Here is a 19,170-nt window from a genome sequence, read left to right on the forward strand (position 1 = left end):
AAGTCAATCCGAAAGCACCCAAGTAAGCAAAAAGATATCCGACCATGGAATAGCTTTCTCCTCCTTTGTCTTCAACTTTTTTGAATATGGAAATAACAGATTCACCTACTCTCTTCAAATATGAAATGACCAATCACCCATACTAACTTTTGGCAACATTTGTTTGCGTAGGCTCCAGACCCCGCACTTTAGGGAGGTCATCACGCACTTCAGGGACATCACGCACTTCTGGGAAGACGTCACGATCTCTTAAAAAGGCAACTAATGGGATCATAGAATGTCCCCTTTGTCATGCTCTGGTTTGGGAGAAAGAAAAAAAAGGGACCAGAGGTCCTAACAGAATACCGCTTTTCAGTATATGCTGTCAACAAGGCCGAGTAAAACTCCCACCAGAACCAGAAGCTCCACCCGCCTTGAAAACACTGCTCCTCAGCTCCAAACATTTCCAGCATGATATCCGGACATATAACTCCATCCTCGCATTTACGTCAATGGGCGCACAGATTGATCATTCCGTAATGCACAAAACAGGGCCTTTCACTTTCAGAATCCATGGTCAAAATGCACACAGGATCGGGTCTTTGGTTCCTGGAGCAGGACAACCTCCAAAATTCAGTCAGCTCTACATCATCGATACCGCTAATGAGATTAAAAATAGAATCTCCACTGTCAAGCGTACGGCCACAGTAGGTGAACTGGATCCTAATATAGTAAAAGAGCTGATAGAAACAATGGACACTCACAACTGTCTGACTAAGATTTTCAGAAAAGCTAGAGACATCCATGAAACTGATAGCTGCCAGGAATTTAGCATAAGACTGAAAGGCAAGTCAAAGCGTGATCGTCAATATGATATGCCTCAAACTGATGAAATTGCTGGTCTGATCGTTGGTGACTTTACGGAGGATATGGGCGAGAGAGATATAATTGTGCAACACAGATCTTCAGGCCTGCAGCATATAAGTGATATGCACCCACTCTTTATGACTTTGCAATACCCAATCCTCTTCCCGTATGGACAGATAGGCTTCAACGAGAACATACCGGTCATAAATACTGACGGAGAGCCTAGGAAAAGGGGCTACATCACAAAAAGAGAGTACTTTGCTCATCAAATACAAACCCGCTTAGCTGAAGGCATGGTTATTGTGAGGTCCAAAAGGTTGTTCCACCAGTATATTGTTGACGCTTTTACATGCATAGAGCAGGAAAGGTTGCGTTGGTTCCGCTTAAACCAGAAGAAAATCAGAGCAGACCTATACAACAATATACAAGATGCAGTCATGAAAGGTGACACAGATGCAAAAACAATAGGAAAAAGAGTCATCTTACCCTCCAGCTATACGGGCAGTCCCCGTTATATGGCAGAAAAGTATCATGATGCGATGGCAATATGTCGATGGCACGAGAATCCAGACTTATTTATCACTATTACAACAAATCCTAAATGGGAAGAGCTATCTGACCACCTCAAACTGTATGGAACCGACGATCCCAACGACCGGCCCGACCTCGAGTCTAGAGTGTTCAAGATGAAGCTCGATGAGTTGATGTCAGATTTCAACAAAGGCATATTTTTTCCCAGACCCAAAGCAGGTACCATTCCTGCAAATAATATTGTTATTAATCAACATTAAGGTTTTCTATACAAACACACCGTTTCTAACCAACTACTCTTTGCCAAACAGTTGTCTACACCATAGAGTTCCAGAAGAGAGGCTTACCACACGCCCACATACTTCTATGGCTCGAAGGGGACTTCAGAAATCCCACTGCAGCTGATATTGACAACATCATCTCAGCAGATCTCCCTGACAAGGAAAAGGACCCTGAAGCTTTTGGTTTGGTGGAGCAACACATGATGCATGGTCCCTGTGGGAAAGACAGATTATCATCTCCTTGCATGGACAATGGTGTTTGCACAAAGAAATTCCCCCGCAGTTATGTTCCACACACCCAAGTTAATGAATCAGGCTACATCTTGTACAAGCGCAGACAGACTGGGCAGTTTGTTTCCAAGGGAAAGATCAAGCTTGATAATCAATTTGTTGTCCCCCACAACCTCCAGATCTTGAAGAAATACAAGGCCCATGTCAATGTCGAATGGTGCAACAAATCAAGCGCCATCAAGTACCTGTTCAAATACATTACTAAAGGTGTTGATAGAGCTACCTTCAAAGTTCAGAAAACCCCAGAGCATTCCGAACGGTCAGAGCCAAAAAAACCAGAACAGCCAAGGAATGAAATTAATGAATACATTGAGGGGCGGTACCTTTCAGCATGTGAGTCGATGTGGAGAATTTTTGTGTTTGATATTCACCACAACAGTCCAGCAGTGCAGAAATTACCAATTCACCTTCCTGGCGAACACATGGCTGTTTTTGATGAGAATGAGGACCTCCAGAACGTTGAAGACAGGTACCTACATGGCCGGACTATGTTAACGGAATGGTTTGAAATGAACAGACGTTATGAAGAAGTCAGAAAACTAAAATACATCGAGATGCTAACAATGTTTGTCTGGGACAATTCAAACAAGATTTACATAAAGCGACAGCAAAGAGGGAGCATTGGAAGGATTGTAAACATAAACCCAGCAGCTGGTGACAAATATTATCTTGGGATTTTAGTCAGCTTAGTTCGAGGCCCTACATGTTATGACGATTTATATACGGTGGGTGAGATCAAATATGATACCTTTCAAGAAGCCTGCTATGCTAGAGGCTTTCTCGGAACAGACAAGGACTGGCATGATTCTATGTCTGAAGCATCTCAATTTTCATCACCAAGATCTCTTCGCTACCTCTTCGTACTAATACTCATCTACTGTCAAGTTTCAGAACCAAGGAAACTTTGGGATCATTCTTGGGAATATATGGCAGAAGATGTCTTGATGCGCCAGAGACGCCTTCTTCGATTCCCAGACCTCCAGCTAACCCCAGACGAACTGCAGCAATACACACTTATTGAAATAGAGACCCTGCTTCAGAACTACGAGAAGTCATTGACTGAGTTTGCAGGCATGCCACTTCCAAACAAAGCTATCATGGACGAAATGAAGAATAGAGCAATGGCGAGGCACAACCAGTTTGATTTAGCTGAAGAACAAAAGGTTCACCAGGAACTTTTCTGCAAGCTCAACAATCAACAGCGGGCAGTATATGATGCAGTGATCAAGTCCGTTCGTGAGCACCAAGGAAAGCTATTCTTTCTCTATGGAGCAGGAGGAACGGGGAAAACATTCCTATATAGAGCAATCATTGCAGCTTTACGATCAGGAAGTAAAAAGGTTATACCCGTGGCATCCTCCGCCATTGCCGCCCTTCTCTTACCTGGTGGTCGCACAGCACATTCAAGGTTCAGTATTCCTCTGAAGCTTTATGAAGATTCTTACTGCGAAGTGAAGACTGGATCAATCCTCGCCAACTTCCTCAGCGAATCAGACCTCATCATCTGGGACGAAGCTCCCATGGCACATCGCCACGCCTTTGAGGCTGTTGATCGTACTCTCAGAGATATAATATCCGTATCAGATAAAGCGGCCGCCATGAAACCTTTTGGGGGGAAAACCGTCCTTCTCGGTGGTGATTTCCGCCAGATTTTGCCAGTTATACCACAAGGAACAAGACAAGAGACAGTCAACGCTGCTCTTAATCGTTCGCACCTCTGGAACCACTGTAACATTTTTCTACTCACCCAAAACATGCGTGTCGAGCCAGAAGAAAAAGAGTTCGCAGACTGGATTCTTCAGGTAGGTGATGGCGTAGCAGCAGGTGAGCCTCATAGCCTAGGCGACTGTGAAACACCAGAGGACAAAATATTCTTAGATGACACTGTCCTCCTCCCTAGAACTTCAACTCCTTTGGAGACACTATGTTCTTCTGCTTTTCCAGATTTTGCAAACCAATACACGGACCTGAGAAAACTCAAAGAGACAGCCATTTTAACACCAAGGAATGTGACAGTTGATGAAATCAACAATTTTTTGGTTTCAAGAGTACCTGGACCAGACAGAGAATACTTAAGTGCAGACACCTTTGCAGAGGATGAACAGCATTCAGAGGAGTTCAAAATGTCCTACCCATTGGAATATCTGAACTCCTTGGAGTTCCCAGGCCTACCAGCTCACAAACTCCGGCTGAAAGTGGGTGTCCCAGTCATGCTCCTGCGTAACCTGAACCAGAAAGAAGGCTTATGTAACGGCACAAGGCTAATAGTGACACACATGGGTGAAAAGGTTATTAAAACCGAACTGCTTACTGCTACAAAGAAGACAGATCCTATCCTGCTGCCACGGATCATCCTGTCACCACTAGAATCCAACCATCCTTTCACCTTGAAACGTCGCCAGTTTCCAATCCGAGTTTGCTATGCGATGACAGTGAATAAAAGCCAAGGCCAGACTTTATCAAACGTTGCTCTATACTTGCCTAAACCAGTCTTCAGCCATGGTCAGCTATATGTGGCCCTGTCAAGAGTCACAACACCCAAAGGTCTCAAGATTTTAGACATGAGCAGTAATGTGGAGGGAAGCAAGACGATAGACAACATTGTCTACAGAGAGGCCTTCAAAGGCCTCCCAAAAACAACCGGTACGCTAACTACTTTCTCCACCTAAGCATTTCATAATTTCCTTGTGGTTTCAAGCCTTAACAGAAATAAAAAAACCTAGGAAGTATGGCTCTAACGAAATATCTGTCAACGAACCATGTGTCTCAACAGCTAGACTTTCACAAATCTATTTTTAAAAACAACCTCTTTATTGTCATCATAAAACTTCATTAAAACGTATATGACATGATCATTTTTAATCAAGGGGCAAAACAACAAATAAAAAAAAAAAAATTCAAACCTACTCTCTTGCAGGTGTAACATACGACGCCGACGAGGCAGCCGAGGATCAATGACAACGGCGGAATCAGATGGACCTCAGGTAAGCCAATCTCTCCTCAGTCAGTCAAATCAATTTACAACACAGATTGAAATTGAACATCCCCGATCCCAACACTCCAATGTCTCTTTGCAGGGCATGAATCTTTGGTCTCTGTTTCGTTTGTTTCGCACAGTCGCTGTTCTCCGTGACATTCTCCCATGTTGTCTCCGGACCGGTTTTTTTCAATTAAACCAGTTTTATTTTACAAACAATTAATTAAACAACTACTATTTTTGGGTTATCCTTTTTCCAGGCCTTCTAACTCACCAACATCTAATGTCGAACAAAGCCCAGTTAAAACTTTTCTAAACAACATATCAACTATTTTTAAAAGCACTTCTATTATAATTACAACTTACCCTCTAATTTTAATGCAATTCTTTTTTATTACAAATCTTATGTTTAATTAATTATTAATTATGTTTAGAAATACTATATCCATTTATTTATTTACGGATTTTTTTTAAAAAAAAAACAGGATTAGGTAAGATTATAAATTACTATCGAGAGTTTTATATATATAGATATCTCCAAAAACATATTAACAACTAACTACGTACAGAGGCCCATAAACTTATACAGTTATTCCATGCACACGTTAAATACATTAACGTTATATCAATTCATTATGCAAACATATATGTAAAGTATCCAAACACTAATAACCAACACCAGAACCAATTCATTATATCAATTCATTAACGTTATTTTAATATCCACCTCATACCCACTGATAACCAACACCAGAACCAATTGGCTGACCTATCTTCTCCACACCTTAGAAAACACGAAAACTGAAGAACACACATTCGACAAAAATTCCTAACACAGAACTACACGACAGAACGGCAAAGTATCCGGCCCCGCGCGTGCGCGGGGGCTGTGCCCCTAGTAAAACTAGTATTTGGGGACCAAGCCCGACTTTTCAGTTTTTAGCTGGTCCGCTTCGGTTCAGCTTAGTACTCTGGTTTAGGAAAATTACCAAATAGAAGTTTCGAATGGGGCTGCTCTTCGGTTGAGCCCAATATCTTCAAGTTCTTTTGGCCCATTTGAATTGAGCAATATTATGTAGATCATTTATAAAACAAAGTGGAATTCTTAGTTGTATTATATTGCCACCAATTTATATATAATCGGCCAGAGATCCTTCTTCTTCAACTTTGTTTTTATTGGTTGTCAAAAAAAAAACTTCGTTTTTAATGAAAGTTCACAATTTTATTTGATTTTATTATTTTGTATATCCAATTTTTTATATATTTACCAAAATAATTAATATATATATAATATAATAAACAAACATAGAGTCTAAATAATGTACCCAAACATTTTTCTTTTACAAAGTGATTTATTATTGGTTAGCGATTTCTTTAACATTAGGCAGTATAATATACACCCAAAATATATACTAGTGGACAACTGGATACAACAACAAATACCTATTGGCTGAATGACTGTCTTCACATTAGTTTCATTAACTGATAAGTCAGAATTGTTCCCAAAAAAAAAACTGATAAGTCAGAATAATTAGCTTTCAGAGTAAATTGAAAATTACATTAGGGATAGAGAGTAACAAAAATACAAATTCTTAAGACTCAAAGCGGCTCTAACTATAGCTCTAGTTGGACGTGGTCACATTTATTTATCTACATTTCAATTGCTTCCGCATTATAAAAGTTGGTAATACTAGTCGATCAACCCTACACGCTTCAGTGAGTGATGACTAGTGAGTAAGCTAACACTTAACCCTAGGTTCTGTTAAATGATACATATTTTAAAAATAGTTTTATATAATGAATTAATTACATTTGCATTTGTTGTAAGCAAAATTCCAATATCCTGAAAATGGATTTGTCGTATCAACAACAAACATATTGGACAATTATATGGCTTCTTAGTTTATTACTTTAATAAATGTTAATGTGCATGACTAGATATGCAATAATTGAAGTTGGACAATTTCTATATTGTTTTGTAAAGTTGGACAATTTACAAACGCATTGTGGCTCAGATTTATTCAAATTAACAAAATGGGCTATGTGGCGTAAACTGATAATAATATATATATAACAAAAAGAAAAATTAATTCAAGATCATAAATTTACTTTGGTTGGACTAACATTTTGAGCTCAATGAACTTAAAATCATATGAAGATGTTATTCCTATTCGATTTATAATCCACTTTTAAATGCTAACATCAACATATATACATAGACAAAACTAATTCTGTAAGTAAAGTTCCTCACAGTCATACGGTATAAGAAAACTATAGTGGTTCTGACATAAAATTTATATATGATTTTACAACGAACAGTATGATTTATGTCTCATGAGTCATGAATCATGAAATTTGTTTTAATATATTAAGTATATTAATCAGGGAATAGTTATAAACCCAAAATAATATGTGCCCAACCTAATTTTCTGCCTGAACTTTATCCACCATGACAAAGACTACGTACGCCACATGAGCTATTTATATAAGTAACAGTGTAACACTAACTTAATATTAAACTTTTAATAAAAGTATCCACACGGTATAAACTGAGTGTCACGTGCGTCGATCACGTGAAAAGTAGGTCGGGTGCTAGAATCTTCGTCCTGTGGTGGTGGAGTGGATCCCATTTTTTGTTCTATGGGTAATAGGAAAAATGCATCACGACTCACGAATCACTGAACATTTCAATAAACAAATTACTGGTTAAAGACATATTATAAAATATCCAAATGTATATAAAAAAGAAATAAATCAATAACGGAAGAGACGTAAAATACCAAAAAAAAATATTTGATACGCTAACGTTACCATCATGATTTTCTGGATATCACTACTTGTTTAGTTTATATCATCATAATGCGCGGCGTTATAAAACGATCAAAATAGTCGAATATAATTGCTGAAGTGAGTTGCCAAAAAAAACAAATTACTGAAGTGAGACGGGTTTGCTGCCTTGCTGGTAATGGATATAGGCAAATAATAAATGTTATAGTTCTTTGATTCTTTAAATATTTCTAGACGTTACATTTATATAAAAAAAAAATTGTTAACAATTTCACTTTAGATTTTAGTTTAGGTTGATATTCAGTAAGGGGCATTTACAGTTTTACACAACCACTTGATTTGTTTTATTTTTTAAGAAACAAATTGTTTAATACTGCATGGTTTTAACTATTCATTTTGGTCGATTTAATGCTTATCGCCTTTGTTGACACTGGTTTATTCAAGATTAGTGGACATAATAAACTTTATAGTAAACAAAAACAAATAATGTTCCGTTCATTACAAGATCCACGTGATTCCTTCACTACATGTGACCTTCTCCACAAGATTCCACTGACAATTGCCACGTCATGACTTAATATGGGCCCCAACCTGACGTCCAAGTTGGACTACGGGCCCCACCAGCCGCCTCCTCTCCACCATTGAAACCATCCTCATATATAATAACGACGATAGCATTGAGAGTCAGTGGTCTGGTTCCGTTCCGTGGCTGTCTTCTTTGTTTTCATCGTTTTCTTGTAAAGCTCTTCTCAAAGCGGCAGCCATGGCGGTTCTTCATCCTTCCTCCTCTAGATCTTATCATATCCTCTCTAATGCCTACCACACTAGCTTCCATCACCATCATCATCATAACCATCACCATCATCATCACCCTTCGCTTGTGATCTTCTGGTGCCTCGTGATTTCTCTGTTATCTCCTCTCGCTGTTTCCTCTTCATCCTCCTCGTCTTCTTCCTCCGCGTCGTCCTCGTCGTCGTCTTCTCAAATCTCCCTCGGTAAATCTCTATCTCTTTTGTCGCCTTTTGTGATTCTTGGTTTATCTCTCCATTCTTGATGCTGCTTAATTTGTTCATGTCGATGAGTCATGGCCATCTCTTTGTTATGTTTCTGATTTTATCTGATTGTCGGAAAAGGAATCGGTGAAACGGAAGGGACGAAGCAAGATCTGCATCTGTCGATCCTCAGGGACGAATCTGTGGCAAGGTTACACGAGCTTGGACAGGTAAATAAGAATGTTCATGGCGATTCTATTGCTTATAGCTTTCATTTATTATATGTTTTCAAGATTGTTACGGGTCAATATGTATTCTAATGTAACGTTTACACCTTCTTATGACATATGTCTTCGAATGTTTGCCTTCTCCTTTGACCAATATGATTGATAAACTAGATTGAGTGTGTCCTTGTCTCTCAGGGTTGTTCTTATTTTAATCAAATATTGTACTTAAAAATTATTTTCTGGCTAATGAAACATTTATTAAGTTTCTTATACGAAGGGATCCAGCTAGTGTTATCTTGAAAGTGAATGCTTCTCTGTTTTAGATGGCGTCTAAATGCCTAAGAAGATTTCTTAAAACTCAGGAGATCATACTTAGTTTTATTGACCATCTGATAAATCTCTTTGAAGATCACACTGTTACATATATTAGTATTTTCTTGATATAATTTTTTTAAATGTGTAGGTGAGTGATGCAGCTACCCATTTAGAGAGGACTTTCATGAGTCCAGCATCCATAAGGGGAATAAAACTTCTTCGTGAATGGATGGAAGATGCCGGTTTATCAACGTTAGCTTTAGCTTCACTCTCTTTGGTTTATAGTCCTTACCTACAAAACTTTGCTTTGGTAAATTAAAAAAAAAAACAACTGGATTTTTTCAGATGGGTTGATAACATGGGGAATGTACATGGTCGAGTGGAACCAAAGAATGGAAGCACGCCGGCACTTCTTATTGGTTCTCATATGGTATATTCACAATTTTCATTTTCTTGTTACCTGTGGGGTGATCTTGAGAGAGATGATAGTACTGACCATTTGATCTTTACTTGTTTAAACAGGACACTGTTATTGATGCTGGTAAATACGATGGCTCATTAGGCATAATCTCTGCTATCTCTGCATTGAAGGTTCTGAAAGTAAATGGGAAGTTGGGGGAACTAAAGCGACCTGTTGAGGTTAGCCCTATCAAATTCTGCCAAGTAAATATGATAGTCACTTAGAACACATCATTGATCATTATATGTATGTATCAGGTGATTGCGTTTAGTGATGAGGAAGGTGTGAGATTTCAATGTACTTTCCTAGGTAGTGCTGCTCTTGCTGGTATCATGCCAGTTTCTCGGTTGGAGATTACTGATAAAAGGTTTTACTCAAAGACCTTAGCTTCTTCTCTCTCTCTAGACTTGAGTATACAATACTCACCTTTTTCCATATTCATTCGCTCAGTGGTATAACTGTGCAAGATGCTTTAAAAGAAAACTCCATAGACATAACAGAGGAAAATCTTATGCAGCTCAAGTATGATCCTGCTTCTGTTTGGGGCTATGTAGAGGTAATAGAGCCTTTTCAGTTAAACATACAAACTAGTATGTTAATTACTGATTGGTGTATTCTCATGCAGGTTCACATTGAGCAAGGGCCTGTGCTTGAATATGTTGGTTATCCACTAGGAGTAGTAAAAGGTATTGCAGGACAGACTAGACTCAAGGTAACGTATTCATAACTAAAATTTATGTTTTAAAATCTTTGGGAAGGCTAACCAAGATGGACAGAACTCTACAGGTTACTGTAAAAGGCTCTCAAGGACATGCTGGAACAGTTCCAATGTCACTGCGTCAAGACCCTATGACTGGTGCTGCTGAACTCATTGTACTATTGGAGAGTGTTTGTAGAAACCCTAAAGAGTATTTAACTTGTGAAGGCCAATGCAACGAGGAGACAATAGAGTCCCTTGCTAATTCACTTGTTTGTACAGTTGGAGAAATCTCTACATGGCCAAGTGCTAGCAATGTCATCCCAGGACAGGCAAGAGAAAGAAACTAATCTCGTTTTTTAGATTTTATTGCTCTTGTGAATGTACTCTAAATGGTTTCATGGAAATGGATCCAGGTAACTTTCACTGTGGATTTACGTACAATAGATGACGTAGGACGCAATGCTATCCTCCATGATTTATCAACTAGGATGTACCAAATATGTGACAAAAGATCCCTTTTGTGCTCCATTGAACGAAAGGTAAATGAGTGTTGTATTCAAAATTGTTATACACTCTGATGTCTTCTTCTTATCAACTGATTTCTTCCCGGGTTTATCATCATTGCAGCACGACGCAGACGCAGTAATATCAGACCCTCATTTGAGTTTACAGCTGAAATCAGCAGCTCAGAGTGCTCTTAAGAAGATTACAGGAGAGGTCCAAGACGAGGTCCCTGTGCTAATGAGTGGAGCAGGACATGATGCTATGGCTTTGTCTTACTTAACTAAGGTAATCGAGTTGAAACTCAAAAACAGTGTATAATGTGTATTTCAGGACATTTAACCGATATGTTTTGTATTTTTTTTTGGACAGGTTGGGATGTTATTCGTTCGGTGTCGTGGAGGAATAAGTCATTCTCCGGCAGAACATGTCCTGGATGATGATGTTGGTGCAGCCGGTTTAGCCATCTTGGAGTTTCTAGAGTCTCAAATGTAATTTATTTTTTCATAAGAATGAATAAAATATATGAGACACAAAGTGGAGTCTTGTGTCATAGAGACTCCGTGAATGTACAGTGTCATTTGTTGTGTTATTTGTCTTTCTTTGGGACTAAATGCATTTGTATAGAACTATATCCGATTTAGTTTAAATGTATGAACATTGTTAGCTTATATATTTGATGGTCAATTTCTTGTTTCTATTTAGCCAATGAATCCTATAGATAACCTAACACTGATCTCAACAAAAGCACTGTTGATACTAAATTTCAAAGCCCTAAACCCTAGTTGAAATAAGAGCATGATTAACGGAGGTTCTTAGAGGTATGGTTCTTAGCGTAATTTAAGAACCGGTTCTTAAATTACGCTAAGAATTCTACCTCTAAGAATTTCCATTAATCATGGTCTAATATGGTTAGCACCGCTTGGGTATCTCTTCTCTATGAATTCATATACTTCCTGTGTCATGAGAAGGGAGATTGACGACTGAACATGTAAACATATTGAAAAAGCAAAAATTGACATCGGTAATCATAAGATAACTGTTAAGTTTCATGTGCTCCCAATTTGAAACCAATTGATGACCATACATGAATTAGATCAAGTCTACTATATATTATTTTGTCTCACTAGAATGTATATCCTTTCACACTTTTTAGAGATTAAGGTCTATGGTCCATTAAACTCTATAATACCGATATGAATTTCAGTATACAATCATCTTTCATCATTCTTCCGTCAAAAAATTATGAAGATACAGTGCAGAGACGTTTTTATTGTAAAGTGTAACATATTATATCATCGCGTTTAGTTACTATCTTTTTTTTTCTGTACCAAATAGTTACTATCTATTTTGCTTTTATATAAACTAGTTTAGTAATTTTAGTTTTTTCAAAAGCTATTTTCATTATTTTATGCTCAAAAATAATATTGTTAATGAGCATTTTGTTAATTTTATAACGATTTAAGACTAGTGAACTCTGTGTTTATATGTCAATATACAATCTTTCATCATTTGTCCATCAAATATTTTGAAGTTGCAGTGCATATACTTTTTTTTTGTAAAATGTAACATGTTATATCATCGCGTTGAGTTACTATCCATTTCGCGTTTGTATAAACTAATTTAGTATTTTAATTTTTATGCTCAAAACCTATTTTCATTATTTTATGCTCAAAAATAAATATTGTTAATAGAACATTCTGTTATTTTTATGACGATTTAAGACTAATGAAATCTGTGTTTATATTTCAGTATGCAATCTTTCATCATTCGTCCGTCAAAGATTACGAAGTTGCAGTGCATAGACGTTTTTTGTAAAAGGTAACATGTTATATCATTTTTTTTAACAGACAATAGGGAATCCAGGTCGGACCAGATGGAGTCAGAGCCGGCTCTTGATGTCTGCGAGAGGTGCAAAAGCACCGGGTCCAGTTTTTTTTCAAAATTTTTCTTTATAATTAGGACCTGTTTTTGATAATCTAATATAGTTAAGGGCTTTTTTGTGAGAAAAATATCTTTAAAATAATACACATATGAATAAATTAGTCAACCACATATACTATGTACAGTGTCCATCAAATTTATGAGCCGGGTCTGATAGGGATACAACATAGATAACAAAAAGAAAAACGAAATCTACAATACAAAGACACTCTTACAGTAGATTCAAGAGACGGAACGACCAGAGAGTCGTAGAGAAGTTAAATGGGGAATACAACAGAAGATGGAAAGACAATAAGTGGGTATTTGCGACATGCCTCTATACCAGCTGCCTCGGCCAGATCAGGTTTATCAACTCCATCTGGTCCGACCTGGACTCTCCAGTCAAACCGTTTCACAAGATTTGCTATTGTCACTTCAACCAATACCAATCCCAATCTGATTCCAGGACATAGTCTTCTCCCTGATCCAAATGGAATGAACTTAAAATCTTGTCCCTGAAAATCCAAAGATAATTTTAAATGTCTCTCTGGCTTAAATTCTTCTGCATCTGGTCCCCATGTGGCATGATCTGGTTGGATTGCCCACGCATTAATCATCACCTGTATATTGAAATATAAAAAAGCTAATTGTTTTAATATTAACTGGGTTCATAAGACCTGATATAGGACGTTAATATTTTGCTTCTGTATTTGTACTTATTTTTAAAGCTAAGATATAAAATTAGTTTACACTAAGAAAATGTACACTTTCTAAAATTATTTGCAAACTATATACGCAAAATGTAGAATTCTTATTCTTATTTTTTCATTTATGTTACAGTTTCCAAAAATAATCAATTCATGGTGGTCCAGTGAATTATATTTGATAATTTCTATGTTGTTTTTCATCTAAAAGTAAACATAATAATTTTGCATGTAATGTAACACGTAACATATAAATATGTTACCTGTGTGCCTGCAGCAATGTCATATCCTTTTACTCGGACATCTTCGCTTAATAGGTGGGGGACTAGTGCTGGAAGTGGAGGATGTAAATGAAGTGTCTCCTTGATTACAGCATTTAAGTAGCTCATCTTCTCAACATCACCCTCGTTCACATATGAATTATGCGTTGAAACGGAACAAATCTCGTCTCGAAGTTTCTTCATACATTCTGGATGTCGCATAAGCTCTGTCATCGTCCATTCTAGTTGTGACGAAGTTGTTGCTGTTCCCGCTATGAACATATCCTTAAAAAAAAAAGTTGATTTTACACATTACTTTTGAGTTTTGAATGTATCATTCAAAGTATCACTTCATAAGAAATCATATAATTCAATCATATTTTAGTCACACCATTTATCAAACCGGACATAGTGATGATGTGTCTTACCAAGATGATGAGTTTTATGTCGCTTCTATCAAAAACAAAGGGTGTCATCTTCTCTCTTTGAATCGACAACAACGTAGCAACAAAATCTGATCCTTTTTTATCTGTATCTACATCATGTTCTTGCACCACTTTTTCCAAAAAATCATCGAACGTTGTACTTATTTCTTCTACTTTACCGTCCAATCTGCGGATCCAATCTATCCATACCAAACTAGGAATGAACTCCCCTATAGGGAATGTGCCAAAAATCTGTGTGAATGTCCTCACTAAGGTCTTGATATCGACTGTACCTTCGCCACTGCTATATTTTCTTCCCAAGGCAACTTTACTCATTACATCGCTGGTTAGGGTAATAAAAAGTTGGCTAAGGTTTACTGCAGAAGAAGATGAACTCGCTTTCTCCAACTTTTCCATCATAATATTAATCTCTTCTTCTCTCTCTTTGTGAAAGGACTGAACCATTTTGTTGCTGAGAAGATGAACTATGCATAAACTCTGCATCCAAATCAGTTTAAAGGCGAAATTAGGATATATCATTAATAGGCCACTGTTATGTCTTATATATAAAATATAATTCTATAATTTAATGCTCAATAAATTAATACACGCAAAAATTAATAAATTCATGTTTACCATCACTTAATAGACATTTTCAAAAATATTGTTTTTATTAAAAGACAAAATATTCTTATACTCTTACTCTCTATATATAATAATTTTTTTTATGTTTTCGAATTATATTTTTTCAAATTCAATCTTCTTCTATATATTTTTTATTTTTTTCGATTTTTTTTTCAAATTTTCTTTTTGAAACTATTTTTAAAATTTTAATTTTTCTTAATTTTTTTTTATATTTTAAGAACCTTAAAATCCATATTCCAAAAACCCTATCCACTCCTTAACTTTAAATCCTAAGTCTAGATTAGTTAACCTTAGGGTTATGAATGTTTTTTTTTCTCTTTAAAAATAAAGGTAAAAGTGGTTAACGTAAATATAAATATGGTATTTTGGCAATTTTCCATAATAAATCTTGTTAAATCCACATATAAATATATGGCCTCATTAACTTTGCAATTAATAACTGATATTTATATATTCTATATAAATATATAAATTATTGTATTTTTCTTATTCACAATGAAATCTATCTCATATTTTCTTTCAAATTTAAAATATTTTGATAATATTAGACAATATTTAACACACATTTATATTATATATTACATATCTTCACACCAAATTATCATAAAATAATATAAAGAATTAATTTTGTATTATATAAACCATGAAAAAAGTTGTCTCATTAAATTTTATAACTACATAAAAAAAAACTTACAGACTAACGTGATGATTGTTTGTAGTTTTCGCATTACTTTTTGGTTTTTGTTTTTTTCCAAAAATCATTTTTATGCAATCAAGTTTTAATTTTTAGCTTTTGTTTTTATAAAAACCATGATTCACCAATCAAATTTTTTAATAAAAATATTTATTAAATTTAAGGAAACTAGTTTTTGAAAAATTTAACCAATTTATGAAGAAAAAAAACTTTTGTGAGCTTTAATAAAAACGATTTATGTTTTTTTTTTGTGCGTGTAGAAAGTACAGCATTTTAATTATTAATACTTATTATTTTCAGAAAGATAAAATTTCATACAAATTTTTGTACATTATATCATATAAACAATTATGTGAAATAATTTAGTGTTATTTCATATCTGGAAAATAAATTTCTTTATTTTATAAATAATATTAGTTAATTGTAAGCACTTAGTTATTAATTCCTTTAAATAATAGAATTGAATTATTCTAGTAATTATTACACACATTAGAAATAACTAAAAAATACAAACATCATGTTTTTAGTTTTATTAATACAATATACTGTAATAATCTTGAAAAAATAAAGAATAGCCATGCAACTTAAAAAAAATGTATAAGAAAATTTAAGTTTTGTATAATTTATATATATTATATGATTATATTTTTGAGGAGCACATAGCTTCTTAGCTTTTTGTTAGTATAAATATAACATGTATCCACATTGAATAAATGTATATGTTGCAAAGTAAATGTATTCTTATTTAATAAATATTTTGTATTATTCATAAGTAAAATTATTGTTTATATTTTTAGTAAAATATATTATTTATTAAAATATGACAAATTTTGAAAAACTTTAATTGAATTTTTTTAATATATTTTAATTATGATTCATCTTTTTCAAAAATCATTTTCATCCAATCAAGTTTTAGAAACTAATTAATAAAAAGGAATAATATTATATACGAAAAACTATTGCCATTCAAGTTTTAAAATTTTTTAAATAGTTTTAAATTTTTAAATAGTTATAAATCAAGTTTTAGTAACTAATTAACAAAAAGGAATAATTTTTAAGAATTTTTAAATAGTTTTAAATTTTAAATATTTGTTTTTATTTTTGTGTAATTAATATATATATATATATATAATGATTTATATTTAGTATAATATATATTTTTATAAAACTATTTTAACTAAAAACATATTACTGTATTTTGTTATAAAATAATAATCACATTATTTTGATAAATTTTAATGGTAACTTGTAAATATTTTATTTCTATTTTGTTGTATTATTTTAAAATAATGTATTAATTATTTTCTCAAACTAGAAAATACCGTAAAACAATAAACCAAAACCAAAATCTAAAAATCAAAAACAAAAGCTGAAAATTTTAAAACAATAACCTGAAAAACAAAAAAAACAAAATCTAAAATCTGAAAACCAAAAACTAAAAACTACTAATACAATCATCACCTAAACTATATACAGTAAAATCTATACGATTACACATTAACCTATTATTCACTATGAAAATATTTTAAAAATCGTAAATTAATAATTCTATAATTTTAATAAAATATATATATTTCTAACAATATTTTTTCCAACTCCTAACATTATTATTATTATTTTTTTTTACCAATCCTAACATTATTATTTATATAGTCTTAAATGTATATCATCGTTGAGACATTAGATGATTTAGATCATATGGATAACAAAGAACGATTTACGTGTTGTGATATTTTTTGATGTGGGTATTTGTTTGTTGGCCACATATATTAGATGTCTTAAATGACAAAAAAACTTGACTTTTTAGTTTCTAGATTAGTTATAAATTTAGTTTCTAGAGAACATATATTAGATTGAGTCTAGACATTAAATTATACGGTTATCAGAAAAAAGTTTAGAAAAGTGAAAACCTTCATATTCCTCCAATATTCGCCATAGGGAGCAAAGACAATATCTCGCCCACCTTTCATAACTTTCTCCATAGCTTTGATTATAGGGCGGTTGGCGAATATACGATCGTGTGTTTTCATAATGTCTTGAGCTATTTCAGCAGAGGAGACCACAAGGACGGGGACACGGCCAAAATGAAGGAGCATGACTGGCCCATAACGGAGGCTAAGGGAACGAAAGGAGCGGTGAGGGTAGAGACTAAGCTGGTGGAAGTTTCCGATGATGGGAAGCCGCCACGGAGACGGCGGTGGGTTAAGTTTGGTGGTGGTTGTTCGTTTGAAGAGTCGTTTTAGGAAGAGAAAAGCCAATAAGGTGGCTAGACATAGAGAAATTAAGATCATCTCCATTTTTTTTTTTTTTTTGAAAGTTGGTTTCAATCAGAAGTCGTGTTTATTAGTGTTATTGCCTATTAGTGATTTGTGCATCTGATGGTGCTCACGACTCTCTATTTTATAGAGAGATTCCATACCTGCCGTATAATATTATTGTCCTAAAGTTTTGGATAGCACTTTTATTTTTGTACCTAAACAGAACAAAGCAGCCCAACTTTCTATATTGCGTGGTTATACATAATTTCATTTTAAATTTTTAAATTTTAATCTCTTATAATTCATAATTTAATATTTTATAATTTATAGTTTATAAGAGATTAAAATTTAAAAATTTAAAATGAAATTAGATCGTCTACCAAAAGTGATAACATTAACACGAAAATTTTCACACAAAATTAATAATTGTGACTTATTTAATTCACTTCTTTTTATTATTCGGTGAAAGGGCATAATATTTGTTTGATGTGTAATTAACTTAACCTTTTATATAAAACTTATTGTTTACTTCATCTCCCATAAAGGATACATATCAGTTTAAATATCCTAATAGAGTTGTCACTGGACTTATTCCCAATGAAACAAGATAATCTATAAAAAAAAGGATGAGGAATTTTGTGACAACCCACCCCGTGGGACTACCCGTCCATGGGCCCCAGGCTCACAGCGCTGCAGCGCACCGACCCCAACCCCTCTATTATGAGTTCTCTCTAACTCCATAATTAGGTTGTTGGTGAGCCTCGAACCCAGGACCTCACCCTTTAACAGCATTCCCACAGGACAAGCTGTCACCAATTGATCTGCAGATCAATTGGTGACAGCTTGTCCTGTGGGAATGCTGTTAAAGGGTGAGGTCCTGGGTTCGAGGCTCACCAACAACCTAATTATGGAGTTAGAGAGAACTCATAATAGAGGGGTTGGGGTCGGTGCGCTGCAGCGCTGTGAGCCTGGGGCCCATGGACGGGTAGTCCCACGGGGCGGGTTGTCACAAAAAAAGTCGACTTTTTTTTGTGACAACCCATCCTCTCACTAGGAACCTAGGTTCACAGCGCTGCAGCGCACCGACCCCAACCCCTCCATTATGAGTCCTCTCTGACTCCATAATTAGGTTGTTGGTGAGACTCGAACCCAGGTCCTCACCCTTTAACAACACTCCTCCAGGATGAGTTGTCACCAATTGATTTTTGTGACAACCCGCCCCGTGGGACTACCCGCCCATGGGCCCCAGGCTCACAGCGCTGCAGCGCACCGACCCCAACCCCTCTATTATGAGTTCTCTCTAACTCCATAATTAGGTTGTTGGTGAGCCTCGAACCCAGGACCTCACCCTTT

At 35.2% G+C, this 19,170-nt stretch overlaps 4 protein-coding genes across 4 annotated transcripts in view; 3 read left to right on the top strand and 1 right to left on the bottom strand.

Annotated features, from left to right (window-relative positions):
* The window catches only part of LOC103861069 (potassium transporter 9), a 645,946-nt gene that overhangs the window by 57,942 nt on the left and 568,834 nt on the right, over nt 1-19,170 (top strand). The gene's annotated exons all lie outside the window — the stretch shown is intronic.
* LOC103861187 lies at nt 1,821-7,706 on the top strand. Its single transcript, XM_033286833.1, has one exon. It carries the CDS (start codon nt 1,859-1,861, stop codon nt 4,616-4,618), a length of 2,760 nt encoding a protein of 919 aa, XP_033142724.1. The 5' UTR covers nt 1,821-1,858; the 3' UTR covers nt 4,619-7,706.
* Nucleotides 8,386-11,604, top strand: LOC103861077 (allantoate deiminase). The gene is made up of 12 exons (XM_009138787.3): nt 8,386-8,708; nt 8,847-8,935; nt 9,396-9,499; nt 9,593-9,677; nt 9,770-9,886; nt 9,965-10,074; nt 10,158-10,263; nt 10,333-10,419; nt 10,494-10,736; nt 10,821-10,946; nt 11,035-11,196; nt 11,281-11,604. The coding sequence occupies exons 1-12, from the start codon at nt 8,477-8,479 to the stop codon at nt 11,401-11,403; spliced, it is 1,584 nt and encodes a 527-aa protein (XP_009137035.1). The 5' UTR covers nt 8,386-8,476; the 3' UTR covers nt 11,404-11,604.
* On the bottom strand, nt 13,110-14,029 carry LOC103861078 (cytochrome P450 71A16). The gene is made up of 2 exons (XM_033287401.1): nt 13,799-14,029; nt 13,110-13,451 (listed from the first exon to the last, which is right to left on the bottom strand). The coding sequence occupies exons 1-2, from the start codon at nt 14,027-14,029 to the stop codon at nt 13,110-13,112; spliced, it is 573 nt and encodes a 190-aa protein (XP_033143292.1).

Source organism: Brassica rapa, chromosome A03, assembly GCF_000309985.2.
Source record: "Brassica rapa cultivar Chiifu-401-42 chromosome A03, CAAS_Brap_v3.01, whole genome shotgun sequence".
In the NCBI taxonomy this organism is placed as follows: Eukaryota; Viridiplantae; Streptophyta; class Magnoliopsida; order Brassicales; family Brassicaceae; genus Brassica; species Brassica rapa.

What these genes read in the sequence shown, in the direction of transcription:
- LOC103861077 (XM_009138787.3), top strand. Translation starts at nt 8,477, where the DNA reads ATGGCGGTTCTTCATCCTTCCTCCTCTAGATCTTATCATATCCTCTCT. An exon ending in AACTAAAGCGACCTGTTGAG is followed by an intron (nt 9,887 to 9,964) that starts GTTAGCCCTATC and finishes TGTATGTATCAG; the next exon opens with GTGATTGCGTTTAGTGATGA. An exon ending in CTTTGTCTTACTTAACTAAG is followed by an intron (nt 11,197 to 11,280) that starts GTAATCGAGTTG and finishes TTTTTTGGACAG; the next exon opens with GTTGGGATGTTATTCGTTCG.
- LOC103861078 (XM_033287401.1), bottom strand. Translation starts at nt 14,029, where the DNA reads ATGACAGAGCTTATGCGACATCCAGAATGTATGAAGAAACTTCGAGAC. An exon ending in ACATTGCTGCAGGCACACAG is followed by an intron (nt 13,452 to 13,798) that starts GTAACATATTTA and finishes TTCAATATACAG; the next exon opens with GTGATGATTAATGCGTGGGC.
- LOC103861187 (XM_033286833.1), top strand. Translation starts at nt 1,859, where the DNA reads ATGATGCATGGTCCCTGTGGGAAAGACAGATTATCATCTCCTTGCATG.